Source organism: Loxodonta africana, chromosome 7 (assembly GCF_030014295.1).
Source record: "Loxodonta africana isolate mLoxAfr1 chromosome 7, mLoxAfr1.hap2, whole genome shotgun sequence".
Taxonomy (NCBI): Eukaryota; Metazoa; Chordata; class Mammalia; order Proboscidea; family Elephantidae; genus Loxodonta; species Loxodonta africana.
In genome coordinates this window covers 82,439,827-82,458,300 of record NC_087348.1, presented here as the reverse complement: position 1 = coordinate 82,458,300, position 18,474 = coordinate 82,439,827, and the positions used below count along the sequence as shown (strand labels likewise).

The 18,474-nt window shown below is 37.9% G+C and overlaps 1 protein-coding gene across 1 annotated transcript; it reads left to right on the top strand.

Moving 5' to 3' along the window:
- The first annotated feature begins 16,696 nt into the window (after positions 1 to 16,696).
- Positions 16,697 to 17,650, top strand: LOC135232004 (olfactory receptor 51Q1-like). Its single transcript, XM_064289253.1, has one exon. The coding sequence runs from the start codon at positions 16,697 to 16,699 to the stop codon at positions 17,648 to 17,650; it is 954 nt and encodes a 317-aa protein (XP_064145323.1).
- The last annotated feature ends 824 nt before the right edge of the window (positions 17,651 to 18,474 follow it).

Sequence of the window (18,474 nt, the reverse complement as noted above, 5' to 3'; positions counted from 1 at the left end):
AGTTTTGAGCAGCCAATCATTTGAAAGGGGAGTTTCCTTGGAGGTGGGGTCTGCCTTCAATACATAAATGGATGCTCTGGTAAAGCTTGCTTCCTCCTGATGCTGCACTCTTCTCGTTGTGTGACCTCTGGTTCTTGAGACATGAGAAGCCTTCAGACTGCTGCCTGATGAGCCAAATTTGAATTTATCAGCCCCTGGAACCACATGAGCTGCCTGTCGCCTGAACCATGGATTTGGGACTTGCCAAACCCCAGAATTGTGTAAGCCATTTCCTTAAAGGAAATGCCTCTGTGTATATTTATACAAACAATTCACTGGTTTTGATCCTCTAGAGAACCCAGATTAAGATAGCTGGTAAATGAATAAAAATGCTTATTGAATCTGGAATGTTTATGCCCTCATAAACAACGTCAATGTCGGCTTTTACACACAGGTACACATTTAATCTCAGTCTGCAAAAAAGAAAGAAAACCTTCATAAAGTGGAGACCAAATGAAAGATAAAAAGAAAGAAGTTGTGGGTATTGGTGCTACATGGAAATGGAAAATGAACACTAAATATCAAAATCCAAGGTGGAAGGAGACTGAAGATTTTCACAACTGTTGAACTAATTCTCAAGGGAGAGTTCAGTTAAACTCAATGGTAGAACCAGAAATTTAAAGAGATGAAAACTATCACTGAAAGAAGATGGTAGATGCTTGTAGGAGCTAAAGACAGACAGACACATCTGGAAGAAAAGTATAAAAAGAGCTTGGATATCAGGAGTTGGAAAATATAGAAATAACCACAAATTGTTTAAATTAGACTTGTTTTCTAAGTGGCTCAATGTGTGCTGTTATTACGTCTAGGACCTTTGATTTTTCATCACGTCTCATTAAGGAATGACCTTTGAAAGTTGTTTCTTCATATGTAATATGTGCATAAGTACATGGTTTTAATTAATTATGTAAAACACATGCAAATAGTCTTAGATTTGCAGCAATCACTTTGGTAAAAGAATATGGAGCCAAGGGGAGAGACCACCTCATCAAACCTGTGAATGGTATCCGTGGTTGTACGTAATGGTACTGTGATAAGAGATTTTCAATAGAAGTAAAAAAATTAAAAAAAACACTGTTTAGAGTACAGATTTCTCTTAATAAATGTCATTTTCTGCCCTTTATTAATTCCATTCTGTGATATTTTCAATTGTCATCTACATGTTTGTGTATATATCTCTATGTGTGTGTGTGTATTGTTGTTAGGTGCCACCGAACCAGCTCTGACTAATGGTGACCCTAGCTACAACAGAACGAAACACTGCCCGGTCTTGCAGGATTCTTACACTGGTTACTATATTTGAGGCCATTGTTGTAGTCATTGTGTCAATCCATCTCGTCGAGGGTCTTCCTCTTTTTCACTGACCCTCTACTTTACCAAGCATGATGTCCTGCTCCAGGGAAGGTCCCTCCTTATAACATGTCCAAAGTCAGTGAGACTCACTTCTAAGGAGCATTCTGACTTCTTCCAAGACAGATTTGTTCATTATTCTGGCAGTCCATGGTATGTTTAGTATTCTTCATCAACATCACAATTCAAAAGAGTCAATTCTTCGGTCTTCGTTATTCACTGTCCAGCTTGCAAATGCATGTGAGGTGACTGAAAATACCATGATTTTCTTCAGGAACACCTTAGCCTTCAGAGTGGGATCTCCGTCTTTTAACACTTTAAACAGATCTTTTGCAGCCTATCTGCCCAATGCAATGCGTCATTTGATTTCTGGACTGCTGCTCTCGTGGCGCTTGATTATAAATCCAAGTAAAATGAAATCCTTTACAAATTCAGTCTTCTCCCTGTTTATCATGACGTTGCTGATTGGTCCAGTTGTGAGGATTTTTGTTTTCTTTATGTTGAGGTGTAATCCATCCTGAAGGCTGTGATCTTTGATCTTCATAAGTATGTGCTTCAAGACCTCTTCACTTTCAGCAAGCGTGTCATTTACGTAATGCAAGTTGTTATTGAGTCTTCCTCAAATCCTGATACCACATTCTTCTTCATATAGTCTAGCTCCTTGGATTATTTGCTCAGCATACAGGCTGAATAAGTATGGTGAAAGGACACAACCCTGATACACACCTTTCCTGGTTTGAAACCACATGTTATCCCCGTGTTCTGTTCGAATGATTGCCTCTTGGTCTACGTACAGGTTGGGCATGAGCACAATTAAGTGTTCTGGAATTTCCATTTTCATGATGTTATCCATAATTTTTTATGATCCATAGAGTAAATGCCTTTGCATAGTCAATAAAACACAGGTAAACTTCTTTCTCCTATTCTTTGCTTTCAGCCAAGACCCATCTGGCATCAGCAATGATATCTCTCGTTCCATGCCCTCTTTGGCATTCCGCTTGAACTTCTGGCAGTTCCTTGTTGACATACGGCTGAAATTGCTTTTGAATGATCTTCAGCAGAATTTTACATGTATATGATATTAATGATATTGTTCAATGATTTTCAATTATTTTGGATCACCTTTCTTTGGAATGAGCACAAATATGGATATCTTCCAGCCAGTTGGACAGGTAGTTGTCTTCCAAATTTCTTGGCATAGATGAGTGAGCGCTTCCGGTGTTTTATCTGTTTGTTGAAACACCTCAATTGGTATTCTGCCAATTCCTGAAGTCTTGGTTTCCACCAATGCCTTCAGCGCAGCTTGGACTTATTCCTTCAATACCATCTGTTTTAGATCTTATGCTATGTCCTGAAATGGTTGAATGTTGACCAATTAATTTTGGTACAGTTACTCCCTATATTCTTTCACCTCTTTTTAATACTTCCTGCATCATTCAATATTTTGCCCATAGAATCCTTCTGTATTACAAACGGAGGCTTGAATTTTTTCTTCAGTTCTTTCAGCTTGAGAAATTTTGAGTGTGTTATTCTCTTCTGGTTTTCTAATGTCTCTGCACATTCCATTATAATACTTTACTTGTCTTCCCGAGCTATGCTTTGAAATTTTCTGTTCAGCTCTTTCATTTCATCATTTCTTCCATTCACTTTAGTTCCTCTATGTTCAAGAACAAGTTTCAGAGTTTCTTCTGATATCCATTTTGGACTTATTCCTCTGTGTTCATGGGTTTTCTCCGTTGTTTGAGAACAATATATACAATCTTGCTTTTTGTGTCTGAGTAGTGAGAGTTGGGAAATGTAGATATATATATATATACATATATATATATATATATACACACACATGGAAACCCTGGTGGCATAGTTGTTAAGTGCTAAGGTTGCTAAGCAAAAGGTCAACAGTTCAAATCCACCAGGCTCTCCTTAGAAATTCTATGGGGTAGTTCTACTCTGTCCTATAGGGTCGCTATGAGTTGGAATCAACTCGACGGCAATGGGTTATATATATACATGTATATATGTATTTGTGTATAATTGGAAATATCCCAAGTAGGTTGGGAATGCCCAGGTAGGTACCTGGGAATGCCCTTACCAACATACTTCCAACCGACTTGGGATAATTCCCTTTACACACAAATATTTTTGTTTTATTCCTAGGAATGCTCTCACTAGTCCACTTGGGATATTTCCTATTCATATGTCCTGGTGGCACAGTGGTTTTAAGCTTGGCTGCTAACCAAAAGGTAGGCAGTTAAAATCCACCAGACACTCCTTAGAAACCCTATGGAGTAATTTTACTCTGTTTTATAGGGTCCCTATGAGTCTGAATCAACTTGACGGCAATGGGTTTATATATATATATATATATATATATACACATACATATTTATGTATGCATATATTTATATACATGTATGTGTGTAATGCAATATATCCGAACCTAAGCTTCCCAACTCTTATTTCTTGGACACAAAAAACAAGATTATACAAAGTGTTCTCAACAACAGAGAAAATCCAAGAACATGGAGGATTAAGTCCTCGAAATGTGGATCAAAAAAGGAGCCCTCTAGAAAAGCCTTATTTTTTTTAAGTCTATAATAAATTCTTAAATGTCCCATCGCAGGTTGAGATGTATCTCAAAAAAGTATTCCTATGTTCGGTGGATTTTCTCCAGCAGCATAAGGACCTCAACTACAGTACCAGGGAGATGAATCTGGTCTCCAAGTGTAATCCATTTAAGTCGGATGTACCACACAGCAGTCAGACAAGGTCTGGTTCCTAGTCCACATCTCCCAAGGTGATGAGATTAGATCAATGCTTCATCCTTAACTACTTATTTTTAAGGCTAAGTTATTAGAAAAGATGTATTTTAATTACTATACAATTCATTTTGATTTATAAATCAAAGACCAGTTACACTAAAATAACAACAAAAATCTGTGCTGAGTAAAACCTGCTTTTGTCACTTAAATAAGAGCATTCAGAACATGTTCTGATGTCCTCACTTTTCCTTTTTCTGAAAGGAGATAATCATAACACTGTTATTATGATTTAAAAAAAAATTCCATACAATATGGGATTCTCAATACATAAATGTTGTTATTATTTATATTGAATTATTTTTTCGGATGGGGTAAGTAAACAGTCACTGATAACTGGGTTATTCCAAGTTTGAAAAGTTAATCCTTATAGCCGCTCCCAAGGAACAGAAACATAATATTTACTTTGAAAATTAGGACTTTTAGGCTCAGAGAGGTTATGTGAACTCATTATTACCAGATAATCAAGCAATGTGGGGCCCGGGTGGCACAGTGGTTAAGCTTTTGTCTGCTAACCAAAAGGTTGGCAGTTCAGATCCATCAGCCACTTCTTGGAAATCTTAAGGGGCAGTTCTACTCTATCCTACAGGGTCACTATGAGTTGGAATAGCAACGGTTTTGGGTTTTGGGTTCTTAAGTGACATAATTTTCAGGAATCTACCTAAACCCAACCAAACCCACTGCTGTGGAGTTGATTCCAACTCAGAGAAACCCTGTAGGACAGAGTAGAACTGCCCTATAGGGTTTCCAAGGCAATAAATCTTTGAAGAAGCAGGCTGTCCTGTCTTTCTCCTGTGGAGTGGCTGGTCAGTTTGAACCACCACCTTTTGGTTAGCAGCCAAGCGATTTAACCACTGTGCCACACACGAGCTCCTGGAATCTACCCAGGTCCCCTTCTCTCTAAGCTCCCTTGTCTCTTAAAGTTCAATTATCTTATATGTCTCTGCAACTCACAAAAATGTACTCAGAGTTTATCATTCTCTTCTGGTCTCTGGAATTATGTACCCAATTTTCATCTCTGCTAGAATGGCTTACCATCATCTCAAATTCAATTTGTCTAAAACTATACCTATTGCCTACTACTCTCTGTACTGTTATCTGCCCTCCTCCCATGCACACATTTACTTTTCTGGCAGTATTGCCTCAGTAAGCTGTTCCCACATGCTCTCAAATTAGAAAGCTCTTATTCTATCAGTGTATCCCCAGAGACAAGTAGAGATTCTGGTTTATACTACATATCTAATGAATATGTATTGATTAAATGAATAAACTTGTGGCCTTGCCTTTCTCAATCATGACACCTTCCCATTCAAACAGTCAACAAAGTCATGTTTATTCTCTCACCTAAATCAATTTCGAAACTTTTTATTTTCTCCCTTTTCACTGCCTCAATTCCTGTCCAAAGAACAATCATCTATGGCCTGAAATATTTCAGTATCTTAACAGTGCATTTACCCTTACCTCCTTCCCAATATATTGTTGTTTTTTTTTTTTCTTTAATTTTTATTGTGCTTTAAGTGAAAGTTTACAAATCAGGTCAGTCTCTCACACAAATACTTATATACACCTTGCTACATACTCCCAATTGCTCTCCCTCTAATAAGACAGCCTGCACACTCCCTCCACTCTCTCTTTTCGTGTCCATTTTGCCAGCTTCTAACTTCCTCAAACCTCTCATCTCCCCTCGAAGGTGGAGATGCCAACCTAATCTCAAGTGTCCACCTGATCCAAGAAGCTCACTTGTCACCAGCATCCCTCTCCATCCCATTGTCCAGTCCAATCCCTGTCTGAAGAGTTGACTTCGGGAATGGTTCCTGTCTTGGGCTAACAGAAGGTCTGGGGGCCATGACCACCAGGGTCCTTCTAGTCTCAGTCAGGCCATTAAGTCTGTTCTTTTTATGAGAATTTGGGGTCTTCATCCCATTGCTCTCCTGCTCCCTCAGGGGTTCTCTGTTGTGTTCCCTGTCAGGGCAGTCATCGGTTGTAACTGGGTACCATCTAGCTCTTCTGGTCTCATGCTGATGTAGTCTCTGGTTTATGTGGCCTTTTCTGTCTCCTGGGCTAGTAATTACCTTGAGTCCTTGGTGTTCTTCATTCTCCTTTGATCCAGGTGGATTGAGACTCATCGATGCATCTTAGATGGCCGCTTGCTAGGGTTAAAGACCCCAGACCCCTCCCTCCAAGGTGGGGTACAGAATGTTTTCTTAATAGATTTGATTATCCCAATTGACTTATATGTCCCCTGAAACCATGGTCCTCAAACCCCTGCCCCTGCTATGCTGGCCTTTGAAGCATTCATTTTATTCCAGAGACTTCTTTGCTTTTAGTTTAGTCCAGTTGTGCTGACCTCCCCTGTACTGTGTGTTAGCTTTCCTGTCATCTAATGTAGTTCTTATCTACTATCTAATTAGTGAGCACCCCTCCCCACTCCACCTCCCTCCCCCCTCTCCTAGCCATCAAAGGATATTTTCTTCTCTGTTTGAACTACTTCTCGAGTTCTTATAATAGTGGTCATATACAATATTTGTCTTTTTGCAACTGACTAATTTCACTCAGCATAATGCCTTCCAGGTTCCTCCATGTTATGAAATGTTTCACAGATTCCTCACTATTCTTTATCAATACATAGTATTCCATTGTGTGAATAGATCATAATTTATTTATCCATTCATCCATTGATGAGCACCTTGGTTGCTTTCATCTTTTTGTTATTGTAAACAGTGCTGCAATAAACATGGGTGTGCATGTATCTGTTTGTGTAAAGGCTCTTATTTCTCTAGGATATATTCCAAGAAGTGGGATTGCTGGATAGTATGGTAGTTCTATTTCTAACTTTTTAAGGAAGTGCCAAATCGATTTCCAAAGTGGTTGTACCATTTGGCATTCCCGCCAGCATTGTAGAAGTGTTCCAATCTCTCCACAGCCTCTCCAACATTTATTCTTTTGTGTTTTTTGGATTACTGCCAGGTTTGTTGGAGGGAGATGAAATCTCATTGTTGTTTTGATCTGCATTTCTCTAATGGCTAATGATGGTGAACATTTCCTCATACATCTGTTAGCTACCTGAATGTCTTCTTTAGTGAAGTGTCTATTCATATTTTTGCCCGTTTTTTAATTGGGTTGTTTGTCTTTTTGCAGTTGAGTTTTTCCAGTATCATGTCGATTTTAGAGACCGGGCGCTGATCAGAAATGTTATAGCTAAAAACTTTTTCCCAGTCTGTAGGCAGTCTTTTTACTCTTTTGGTGAAGTCTTTGGATGAGCATAGGTGTTTGATTTTTAGGAGCTCCCAGTTATCTAGTTTTTCTTCTACATTCTTTATAATGTTTTCTATACTGTTTATGCCATGTATTAGGGCTCCTAACATTGTCCCTATTTTTTCTTCAATGATCTTTATCATTTTAGATTTTATATTTAGGTCTTTGATCCATTTTGAGCTCATTTTTGTGCATGGAGTGAGGTATGGGTCTTCTTTCATTTTTTTGCAGAGGGATATCCGGTTATGCCAGCACTGTTTGTTGAAAAGACTGACTTTTCCCCAATTAACTTTTTGGGGGCCTTTGTCAAATATCAACTGCTCATATGTGGATGGATTTATGTCTGGATTCTCAATTCTGTTCCATTGGTCTAGGTATCTGTTGTTGTGCCACTACCAGGCTGTTTTAACTACTATGGTGGTATACTAGGTGCTAAAATCAGGTGGAGTAAGGCCTCCCACTTTGTTCTACTTTTTCAGTAATGCTTTACGTATGCGGGGACTTTTTCCCTTCCATATGAAGTTGGTGATTTGTTTCTCCATCTCATTAAAGAAAATCGTTGGAATTTGGATTGGACTTGCATTAAATGTATAGATCGCTTTTGGTAGAAAGACATTTTGATAATGTTGTCTTCCTATCCATGAGCAAGGTATGTTTTTCCACTTATGTAGGTCTCTTTTGGTTTCTTGCAGACGTGTTTTGTAGTTTTCTTTGTATAAGCCTTTTTTTGTCTCTGGTAGGATTTGTTCCTAAGTATTTTATCCTCTTGGGGGCTACTGTAAATGGTTTTGATTTGGTGATTTCCTCTTTGATGTTCTTTCTGTTGGTGTAGAGGAATCCAATAGATTTTTTTATGGTTATCGTGTATCCCAATACTCTGCTGAACTCTTCTATTAGTTTCAGTAGTTTTTTTTTTTTTTTTTTTTGAGGATTCCTTAGGGTTTTCTTTGTATAAGATCATGTCGTCTGCAAATAGAGATAATTTTACTTCTTCCTTGACAATCTAAAAAAAAAATCTAGATGCCCTTTATTTCTTCATCTAATCTAATTGCTCTGGCTAGGACCTCCAGCCCAATGTTGAATAAGAATGGTGATAAAGGGAATCCTTGTCTGGTTTCCACTCTCAAGGGAAATGCTTTCAGGCTCTCTCCATTTAGAATGATGTTGGCTGTTGTCTTTGTATAAATGACCTTTATTATGCTGAGGAATTTTCCTTCTATTCCTATTTGCTGAGAGTTTTTATCATGAATGGGTGTTGAACATTGTCAAATGCCTTTTCTGCACAAATTGATAAAATATGTGATTCTTGTTTTTTGTTTTATTTGTGTGATGGATTCAATAAATTGTTTTTCTAATGTTGGACGATCCCTGCATGAATGAATGTATGAATCCCACTTGGTCATGGTGAATTATTTTTTGGATATATTGTTGAATTCTATTGCTGGAATTTTGTTGAGGGTTTTTGCACCTAAGTTCATGAGGGATATATGTCCTGTAATTTTCTTTCTTTGTGGTGTCTTTACCTGGTTTGATATCAGAGTTATGCTGGCTTCATAGAATTAGTTTGGGAGTATTCCGTCCTTTTCTATGCTCTGAGATAACCTTTAGTAGTAGTCGTGTTAACTCTTTCTCTGAAAGTTTGGTAGAACTCTGCAGTGAAGCCGTCCAGACTGGGGTTTTTTGTTGTTGTTGTTGCTGGGAGTTTTTTGATTACCTTTTAAATCTCTTCTTTTGTTCTAGGTCCATTTTGTTGTTCTACCTAAGTCCTGATAGGTTAGGTAGGTAGTGTGTTTCTAGGAATTCATCCATTTCTTCTAGGTTTTCAAATTTTCTAAAGTACAATTTTTCATAGTAATCTGATATAATTCTTTTAATTTCAGTTGGGTCTGCCGTAATACTGCCCATCTCATTTCTTACTCGGGTTATTTGCTTCTTCTCCTGTTTTTCTTTTGTCAGACTGGCCAATGGTTTATGAATTTTGTTGATTCTTTTAAAGAATCAGCTTTTGGTCTCGTTAATTCTTTCAATTGTTTTTCAGTTTTCTAATTCATTTGGTTCTGCTCTAATTTTTATTGTTTTCTTCTAGTGCCTGAGGGTTTCTTTTGTTGCTCTCCTTCTATTTGTTCAAGTGTAGGGAAAATTCTTTGATTTTGGCCCTTTCTTCATTTTTTTTTCTGTGTGTATTTACTGATATAAATTGGTCTCTGAGCCCTGCTTTTGCTGTGTCCCAAAGGTTCTGATAGGAAGTGTTTTCACTCTCATCGGATTCTATGAATTTCTTTTTTCCATCCTTAATGTCTTCTATAATCCAGTCTTTTTTGAGCAGGATATTGTTCAGTTTTCAAGTGTTTGATTTTTTTCCCTGCTTTTCCTGTTATTGATTTCCACTTTTATGGCCTTATGGTCAGAGAAGATGCTTTGTAATATTCCAATGTTTTGGATTCTGCTAAAGCTTGCTTTATGACCTAATATGTGATCTATTCTAGTAAATGTTCCATGTGCACTAGGAAAGAAAGTATACTTAGTTGCTGTTAGGTGGAGTGTTCTGTATATGTCTATGAGGTCAAGTTGGTTGACTGTGGCATTTAGATCTTCCATGTCTTTGTTGAGCTTCTTTCTGGATGTCCTGTCCTTCAACCAAAGTGGTGTTTTGAAGTCTCCTACTATTACTGTGGAGCTGTCTATCTCACTTTTCAGCTCTGATAGAGTTTGTTTTATATTTCTTGCAGCCTTGTCATTAGGTGCATCAAAATTTAATATAGTTATGTCTTCTTGGTGTATTGCCCCTTTAATCATTATATAGTGTCCTTCCTTATCCTTTATGTTGGATTTAACTTTAAAGTCTATTTTGTCAGAAATTAATACTGCCATTCCTGCTCTTTTTAGATTGTTGTTTGCTTGATATAGATCTTTTCCATCCTTTGAGTTTAGGTATTTTTGTGTCTCTAAGTCTAAGGTGTGTCTCTTGTAGGCAGCATATAGACAGATCGTGTTTTTTAATCCACTCTGCCACTCTAGGTCTCTTTATTGGTGTATTTAGTCCATTTATATTCAGCTTAATTATGGATAGGTATGAGTTTTTTTTTTTTTATGCATTTAGTGCTACCATTTTGATGTCTTTTTTGTGTGTTTTTGACAGTTTCTTTTTCCCACTTAATTTTATATGCGGAGTAGACAATCTTTATATATTGTTCTTTCCTCATATTCATTATTGTTGATTTTGTTTCTGCTGAGTCTCTATTTTTTTCTTGCATTTTATTTTGATGAGTAGAGTAGTATGTCTCCTTTGTGGTTATCTTTTTATTTACCCCTATTTTTCTAAATTTAAATCTAATTTTCTTTCTTCATGTCGCCATTTCTTCCTCTCCATATGGGAGGTCTATGTTCACATTTCTTAGTCCCTCTTTATTGTTTTAATGTCGTCTTCCTTTACGTAATACCATTGCTGTTACCCTGTTTTCAGCTTTTTTCTTTGAAACTTGCTTCATTTTTTTTTTTTTTTTTTTTTTGATTTCCCTGTCTGGTTTGACTTCTAATTGCCCTGCCCAGTCTCCTAGTCTTGGGTTGATACTTGATGTTATTGGTTTTCTAACCAAAGAACTCCTTTTAGTATTTCTTTTTTTTTTGGGGGGGGGGAGTAAATTTTTTTTTTTAATAATTTTTATTTTGCTTTAAGTGAAAGTTTACAAATCAAGTCAGTCTCTCACACAAAAACCCATATACACCTTGCTACACACTCTCTATTACTCCCCACAATGAGACAGCCTGCACACTCCCTCCACTGTCTCTTTCCGTGTCCTTTTTATCAGCTTCTAACCCCCTCTACCCTCTCATCTCCCCTCCAGGCAGTAGATGCTAACTTACTCTCAAGTGTCCACCAGATCCTAGAAGCTCACTCCTCACTAACATCCCTCTCCAACCCATTGTCCAGTCCAATCCATGTCTGAAGAATTGGCTTCAGGAATGGTTCCTGTCCTGTGCCGACAGAAGGTCTTGGGGCCATGACTACCGGGGTCCGTCCAGTCTCAGTCAGACCATTAAGCCTGGTCTTATGAGGATTTGGGGTCTGCATCCCACTGCTCTCCTGCTCCCTCAGGGGTTCTCTGTTGTGTTCCCTGTCAGGGCAGTCACTGGTTGTAGCCGGGCACCATCTAGTTCTTCTGGTCTCAGGATGATGTAGTCGCTGGTTCATGTGGCCCTTTCTGTCTCTTGGGCTCATAATCACCTTATGTCCTTGGTGTTCTTCATTCTCCTTTGATCCAGGTGCGTTGAGACCAGTTGATGCCCTTTAGTATTTCTTGTAGTTTTGGTTTGGTTTTTACAAATTCCCTAAACTTCTGTTTAGCTGGAAATCTCTTTTTACTCATTTCACCTGCATATTTAAGAGACAGTTTTGCTGGACATAGGATTCTTGGCTGGCAATTTTTTTTTCCTTCAATTTCTTTAAATAAGTCATCCCATTACCTTCTTGCCTGCATGGTTTCTGCCTAGTAGTCCAAGCTCATTCTTATTGGCTCTCCTTTGTAAATGACTTTTTGTTTACCCTTAGCTGCTCTTAAAATTCTCTCTTTATCTTTGGTTTTGGCTAGTTTGATTATAGTATGTCTTGGTGACTTTCTTTTAACAGCTACCTTATTTGGAGTTTGATGAGCATCTTGCATAGCTATCCTCATCTTTCACAAAATTAGGGAAGGTTCCTGCCAACAAATCTTCAGTAATTCTGTCTGTATTTTCTGTTATCCCTCCCTGTTCTGGTACTCCAACCCCTCGTAGGTTATTTCTCTTGATAGAGTCCCACATCATTCTTGAGGTTTCTTCATTTTTCTGAATTCTTTTACCGGATTTTTCTTCAAATATATTAGTGCCAGTTGATTTCTCTTCAATTTCAGAAATTCTGGCTTCTACTTGCTCAGTTCTCCTCCTCTGACTTTCTATTGAGTTGTCTACTTCTGTAATTTTTCTGTTAATCTTCTGAATTTCTGGTTGCTGTCTGTCTATGGATTTTTCCAGCCTATTAAATTTTTAGTATGTTCCTGAATATTCTTTTTAATTACTTCAATTGCTTTATCCGTGTATTCCTTGGCTTGTTCTGCATATTGCCTCATTTCCTTCCTGATGTCTTGAAGGGTTCTGTATGTTAATCTTTCGTATGCTGCCTTTGGTAATTCCAGGGATGCACTTTCATTTAGAAGATCCCTTGATTCTTTGTGTTGAGAGCCTATTGAGGTGATCATGGTCTGGTTTCTTTATGTGACTTGATATTGACTGTTGTCTCTGAGCCATCTATATGTTATTGTATTAGGTTATGCTTGCTTAATGTGTTGTAGCTTCTTGCTTTGTTTTATTTTGATATTCCCAGATGGGTTGCTTGAGTGAGCTATCTTGATTATTTTTGCCTTTGGAGCCCTGACATCTATTCCGCCATCTTGTCTCTGCCTCTCTCCCAATATATTCTTAAAGCTGCAACAATCTTAGGGAAAAAAAAAAAAAAAAAACTTTCAGACAAGCATGTTAATACTCTATAAAATAACCTTTCAGTGGCTTATGTCGCACTTAGAATAAAACTGAAAAGATCTTCACAGGGCTGATAAAACTTCTGTGATTTGTACTGACCTTCTCTGCAGCTACACTTACATCCCTCTTCTCGCTTTCTGTCTGAACTACTTACTCCATTCCCCAGAGCACCAAACTAAGTTTCAGTGCACAGCTTAAGGCATGCTGTCTCATGCCTCTGTAATGATTTTTTGCCCTTCTTTATCCACCACAGTCCTCACCTAATTACCCTTGTCTCATCCTTTAAGTTTGATCCCATGATTTGGTTTCTTAATGCAACTTTGTTTTATCCACCGCACTAGGAAAAATTTCTTAGTCAAACCTTCTCAGTATAGCCTCCTATTCCTCTTTTTTTTTTTTTTTTTTTTTAACACTCAGCCCTCTTTTTCTATGACAGCCTTGGATGTATACTAATAAACATGGTTGAAAATTTTAGCAGTCTCAGTAACTGTTCTAATTTCTTATTTTTCCAACCCACCTGCTAGAAATGAGGGTTGGGGGGGGCCTTGATTATTAACCCAAAAGTTGGTCATTTGAACTCACCCAGTAGCAGTGGGAAAAAAGGCCTAGTGCTCTGCTTCCATAAAGATTACAGCCAAGAAAATCCTATGGAACAGTTCTACTCAGGTAACACAGGGGCTTGCCATGAGTTGGAATTGATTTTGTGGCAATGATTTACTGTATTTTTGTAACATTGATAAGCCTAGTTGGTACTATCACCAACACTTTGGTGTTTCTAGATGTTGATCCACCACTCATAGGTGAATCTTGGTGTTCTCTTGTTAAACATAAACAATTTTAGAACTTCAGTATCAGACAAGGCCAATATTCGGCCATGATGTATAAGAACAAAAGCACCACTTCATAATCGTCTTTGAACACAGACAAGATGTGAACACTGTCCTAGCCACAAATTACGAAACATCCCCCTCTCTCATGTAATACCAGTGACTCCTGCTTCTTTACCAATTGCAGCTTTAACCTCTTTTTACACTGCCCTCCTTATGGATAACGTTTATTCAGATAGCCAGTGATAAAATTCCCCACTTCTGGACAACATCTTCACATTCTGAAACCTTCCCCCGAATCACCTAAAACATACCCAAATCCTGTATAACCGCTCTTACTGCGATGCCCAGTTGTTCCCCCATGGTGTGCATACAACTCAGTGCAACAATAAACTCAACTTCCTCACTGAAGGTGTGTTCCTGGTCTTTTTTAGCCTGTTAAAATAGATACTCTGATTTTCACTCTTGCTAAGGATGTTCAATTTCTTCTCCATTTATCATGATGTTATTTATGGATCCAGTTGTCGAGATTTTCATTTTTTTCACTTTGAAGTGTAATTTACACTGAAGCTTGTAGTCTCTGACCTTCATCCGTAAGTGCCTCAATATGTCTTCATTTTCAGCAAGCAAGGTTGTGACATCTGCCTTTCCCAGGTTTTTAATGAGTCTTCCTCCAAACCTGATACTGCATTCTTCTTCATATAGCCCAGCTTCTTGGATTATTTGTTCCACAAACAGATTGAATGATTGAGGTGAAAGATACAACTCTACTGCACACCTTGGCTAATTTTGAACCATTCCGTACTTCTTGCTCTGTTCAGAGGAATGTCTCTCAATCCAGGTATAGGTTCTTTATGAGCACAATTAAATGTTCTGGGATTCCCATTATTTGTAATGTTATCCGTAGTTTGTGGTGAACCATATAGTCAAATGCTTTTAGGAAGTTAAAAAAAAAAAAAAAGTTTTACCATTTAATTTTCCATAGTTAGAGCCTTGGAGGAGATTGACCCTTGCATTATGCTCATTTATGGTTGTATTTTTTTCTTTTGTATTGAACTTTGTCCTATATTTCCCATTAAACTTTAGTGGTCTTCATATCGATAAATGTTGATACATTTAATTTTTTATATTTAAGATATGAATCCCCTCTATGGCATCTTTTAATAAATGTTTTTGTAAGGTTCTTTTAAATTTCATCATTTTTCTATTATAGGGAAAAACTTAATTATCCTGTATTCATATACACCTTTACACTGTGCAATTGTTGACTATTGCATCTAAACGTAGAGATCCCTGCCAATGAAAGATTTAAATGCTTATTTTTGTTGTTGTTGTTGTTGTTACTTCTTGACAACTAAAGTTTTAAACCATTTGGAATTTAACAAAAGCTCTTACTGACTGGTCTGACTTACTGGCTTACCAGTGGGACCCCAGGTCTCAAGATGACTCTTCAAGTAATCCTGAAGGACCTGCTACAACTCTCCACCCCCCACTTTAGAAAGCTTCCAAAATTGTATAACGTACCTACCCCTGAGCCTAGAAGAGAAAACAGAGGCCAAAAATAGAGAGGAGGGCACTGGACATCAGAAACCACAGGTAAGATTTTTTTGTGAAAGATCAAGGAATAAAGGAAGGAATAATGACTGTTGTTAATGGGTGAAAAGAATTAATACAGGTAACACACTTAGAAAGCTGCCTAAACATATAAAGCACCTAATAAACATAACTGCCCTTACCTGAGCTATTGGAAGAGCCTTCTGACTGGTCCCTCTCTTTCTACTCTCACTCATCTCCTAGGAACCCTGCTCTTTGATCCATTATTTTTGGATATTGTAGGCATACAATGCATGGTATCACATGACATTAACCAATGAGAATAAAAAGACAGTCTAGAAATAAAGAGTAACTTTGAGGAATAATGAACTTACTGTATGATAAAAGGGAGAGGCAATAGTGAAAGTGATGGCAATGAATTGAAACAGGTAAAAATGTTGCTATAAAAGTCAAAGGAGAATTCAGAAGGAGATATTGGATATAAAGAACTCAAAAAGAATGAAGACTTAATATTAACCATTACTTTTAGTTGTTGTTGTTGTCGTTAGATGCTATTGAGTTGGTTCTGACTCATAGTGACCCTGTGCACAACAGAACGAAACGTTGCCTTGTCCTGCACCTTCCTCACAACTGTTGCTATGCTTCAGCCCAATGTTGGCTCTGCTTTGAAGAGGCAGCTCTTCTGCAATCATATTTTGAGTGCCTTCCAACCTGAAGGGCTCATATTTCAACACGTTATCACACAATTTTCTGGTATTCTTCATAAGGTTTTCACTGGCTAATTCTTTTCAGAAATAGACCCACGGGTCCTTCTGTATATTGTATCTTAGTCTGGAATCTCAGCTGAAAGCCGTCCATCATGGTTGACCCTGCTGGTATTCGAATACCGGTGGCATTGCTTCCGGCATCACAGCAACACACAAGCCTCCACGTAAGACAAACTGACAGACGCATGCGGGTATTTCAGTTAGGAGTTCATTTGAAGTCTTTGTTAAAAGAGTATTGATAGTGTGATTTGGTTAAAAGGCGGATTTCAGGTTGCTAAGAACTTAATGAGAGTAGGACAGCAGAAACAGAAAAAATTAAAAGTTTTTTGTGAATCCATCTGTATTGAGCCTTGAAGGGGAGAACAGTTATGTGAAAGCAACCTCTGATAAGATAAGCTGAAGAAGGGCAGCAATGATGTTCTTGAATTTTCCTTAGTCATCCCCAAAACCCTGAACCTTTATTTGGAAGAATTTAGATCAAATGGGCTAAAGATAGAGTTATGAAATAAGAAGAGTATTTCTAATGTTTCTTTGAGCAAAGACCCTGAATCTGGAGCTTCCTTCATTGGTCATGTCCCAGATGACTAACACTACTCAAGACCACTTCTACTTCATCCTCACGAGCATTCCTGGATTTGAGGCCTCTCACATCTGGATCTCCATTCCCTTCTGCTGCTTCTACACCATCTCCATCATGGGAAACACAACCATCCTCACTGTCATCCGCACAGAGCCATCTCTCCACCAGCCCATGTACCTATTTCTCTCCATGCTGGCCCTGACTGACCTGGGTCTCACCCTCACCACCCTGCCCACAGCCATGCAGCTCCTCTGGTTCAATGCCCGGGAAATCAGCTTTGAAGGCTGCTTTGCACAGATATTTTTCATTCATACGTTCTCCTTCATGGAATCCTCTGTTTTGCTGGCCATGTCCTTTGACCGCTATGTGGCCATCTGTCGCCCCCTCCATTACACCTCCATCCTCACCAACAAAGTCATTGGCACAATTGGGTTAGCCATCCTTTGCGGCTGTGTTCTGGCTGTTCTTCCCTCCCTTTTCCTACTCAAGCGCCTGCCCTTCTGCCACTCTCACCTTCTCTCTCACTCCTACTGCCTCCACCAGGATATGATTCAGCTGGTCTGTGCTGATATCCCGGTCAACAGCTGGTACGGATTTGCCCTGGTGTTGCTCATTATTGTGATGGACCCATTGCTCATTTTGCTTTCTTATGCAATGATTCTAAAAAGTGTCCTGGGTGTTGCCTCTATGGTTGAGAGATTCTATGCTTTCAATAACTGTCTGTCCCACATTCTGGCTGTTTTCGTCTTCTATGTCCCCATGGTTGGAGTATCTATGACTCACTGCTTTGCGAAGCATAACTCTCCAATGGTCCATGTTATCATGGCCAATGTCTACCTACTGGCACCTCCTGTGATGAACCCCGTCATTTACAGTGTTAAAACCAAGCAGATCCGCCGGGCAATTATCCACTTCCTTTCCCAAAGAAATATGCACCAGAGATGAGGGAATGAAATTTTTTTTAATCACCCAGGAGTAAGAGTTGTAGACTTAGGGAAAGAGTATAGTTTAAGAATTGGACAATGAAGACTATAAAATAAGCAGAATATTTTTTTTTGCATAGTGTTTTGACAATTTTGAAGTTTCACTCTATTTATTCAAGACATCACTTTCCCAAATTAAAATATAATTATATATTCACATAAACTCATGCATTTATGGGAACAATTTTACCTTATGTAACAAAGAAAAACACAGTAAGAAATATTGAAGCTCAAAATTATTTGATTTTTAGTGAGAAAATAAACCCAAGACTTTCATAAAATAAAATATTATTCTACCAGTACATTTCATACTGAGATAACATCATGGAAAAAAAACAGATTCAAATAGTTTTTTAAAAAGCTAAACTAGACTAATTTTTCTAAAGGTTCACCCTTACTAGGAATACTAAGTGAACTTGAATACTTATGTAATTCTTCCATATTTATTTACAAAATATCAAAATGTTTTAATGCTGTTTATAAGCCTTAATAAGAGCATTTTATTTGTGCATTTTTATGATTTTTAACCTGATATGTATTTTTATTTCTCCTATCTTAGACTTTTTAGTGCTTATTAGTCCCTATAAGCAAAATAGAATAAGAAGTTCTTTAATATGAGAATTTTTTAATTTTAATTTGTGTCTTATTTGGTTGAAGGCAAAGCTTGTCAACTTGTTTTTTAAACAATATTTGATATTCATCCAGTTAAAAAAAAAAGTCTGAAACACTTGGGCCAGAGAGAACTGCAGAGGGAGGCATTTAGAGCTGGGAAGACGTTCCTCAATT

Coding starts and splice junctions, on each gene's coding strand:
- LOC135232004 (XM_064289253.1), top strand. CDS start 16,697: ATGTCCCAGATGACTAACACTACTCAAGACCACTTCTACTTCATCCTC.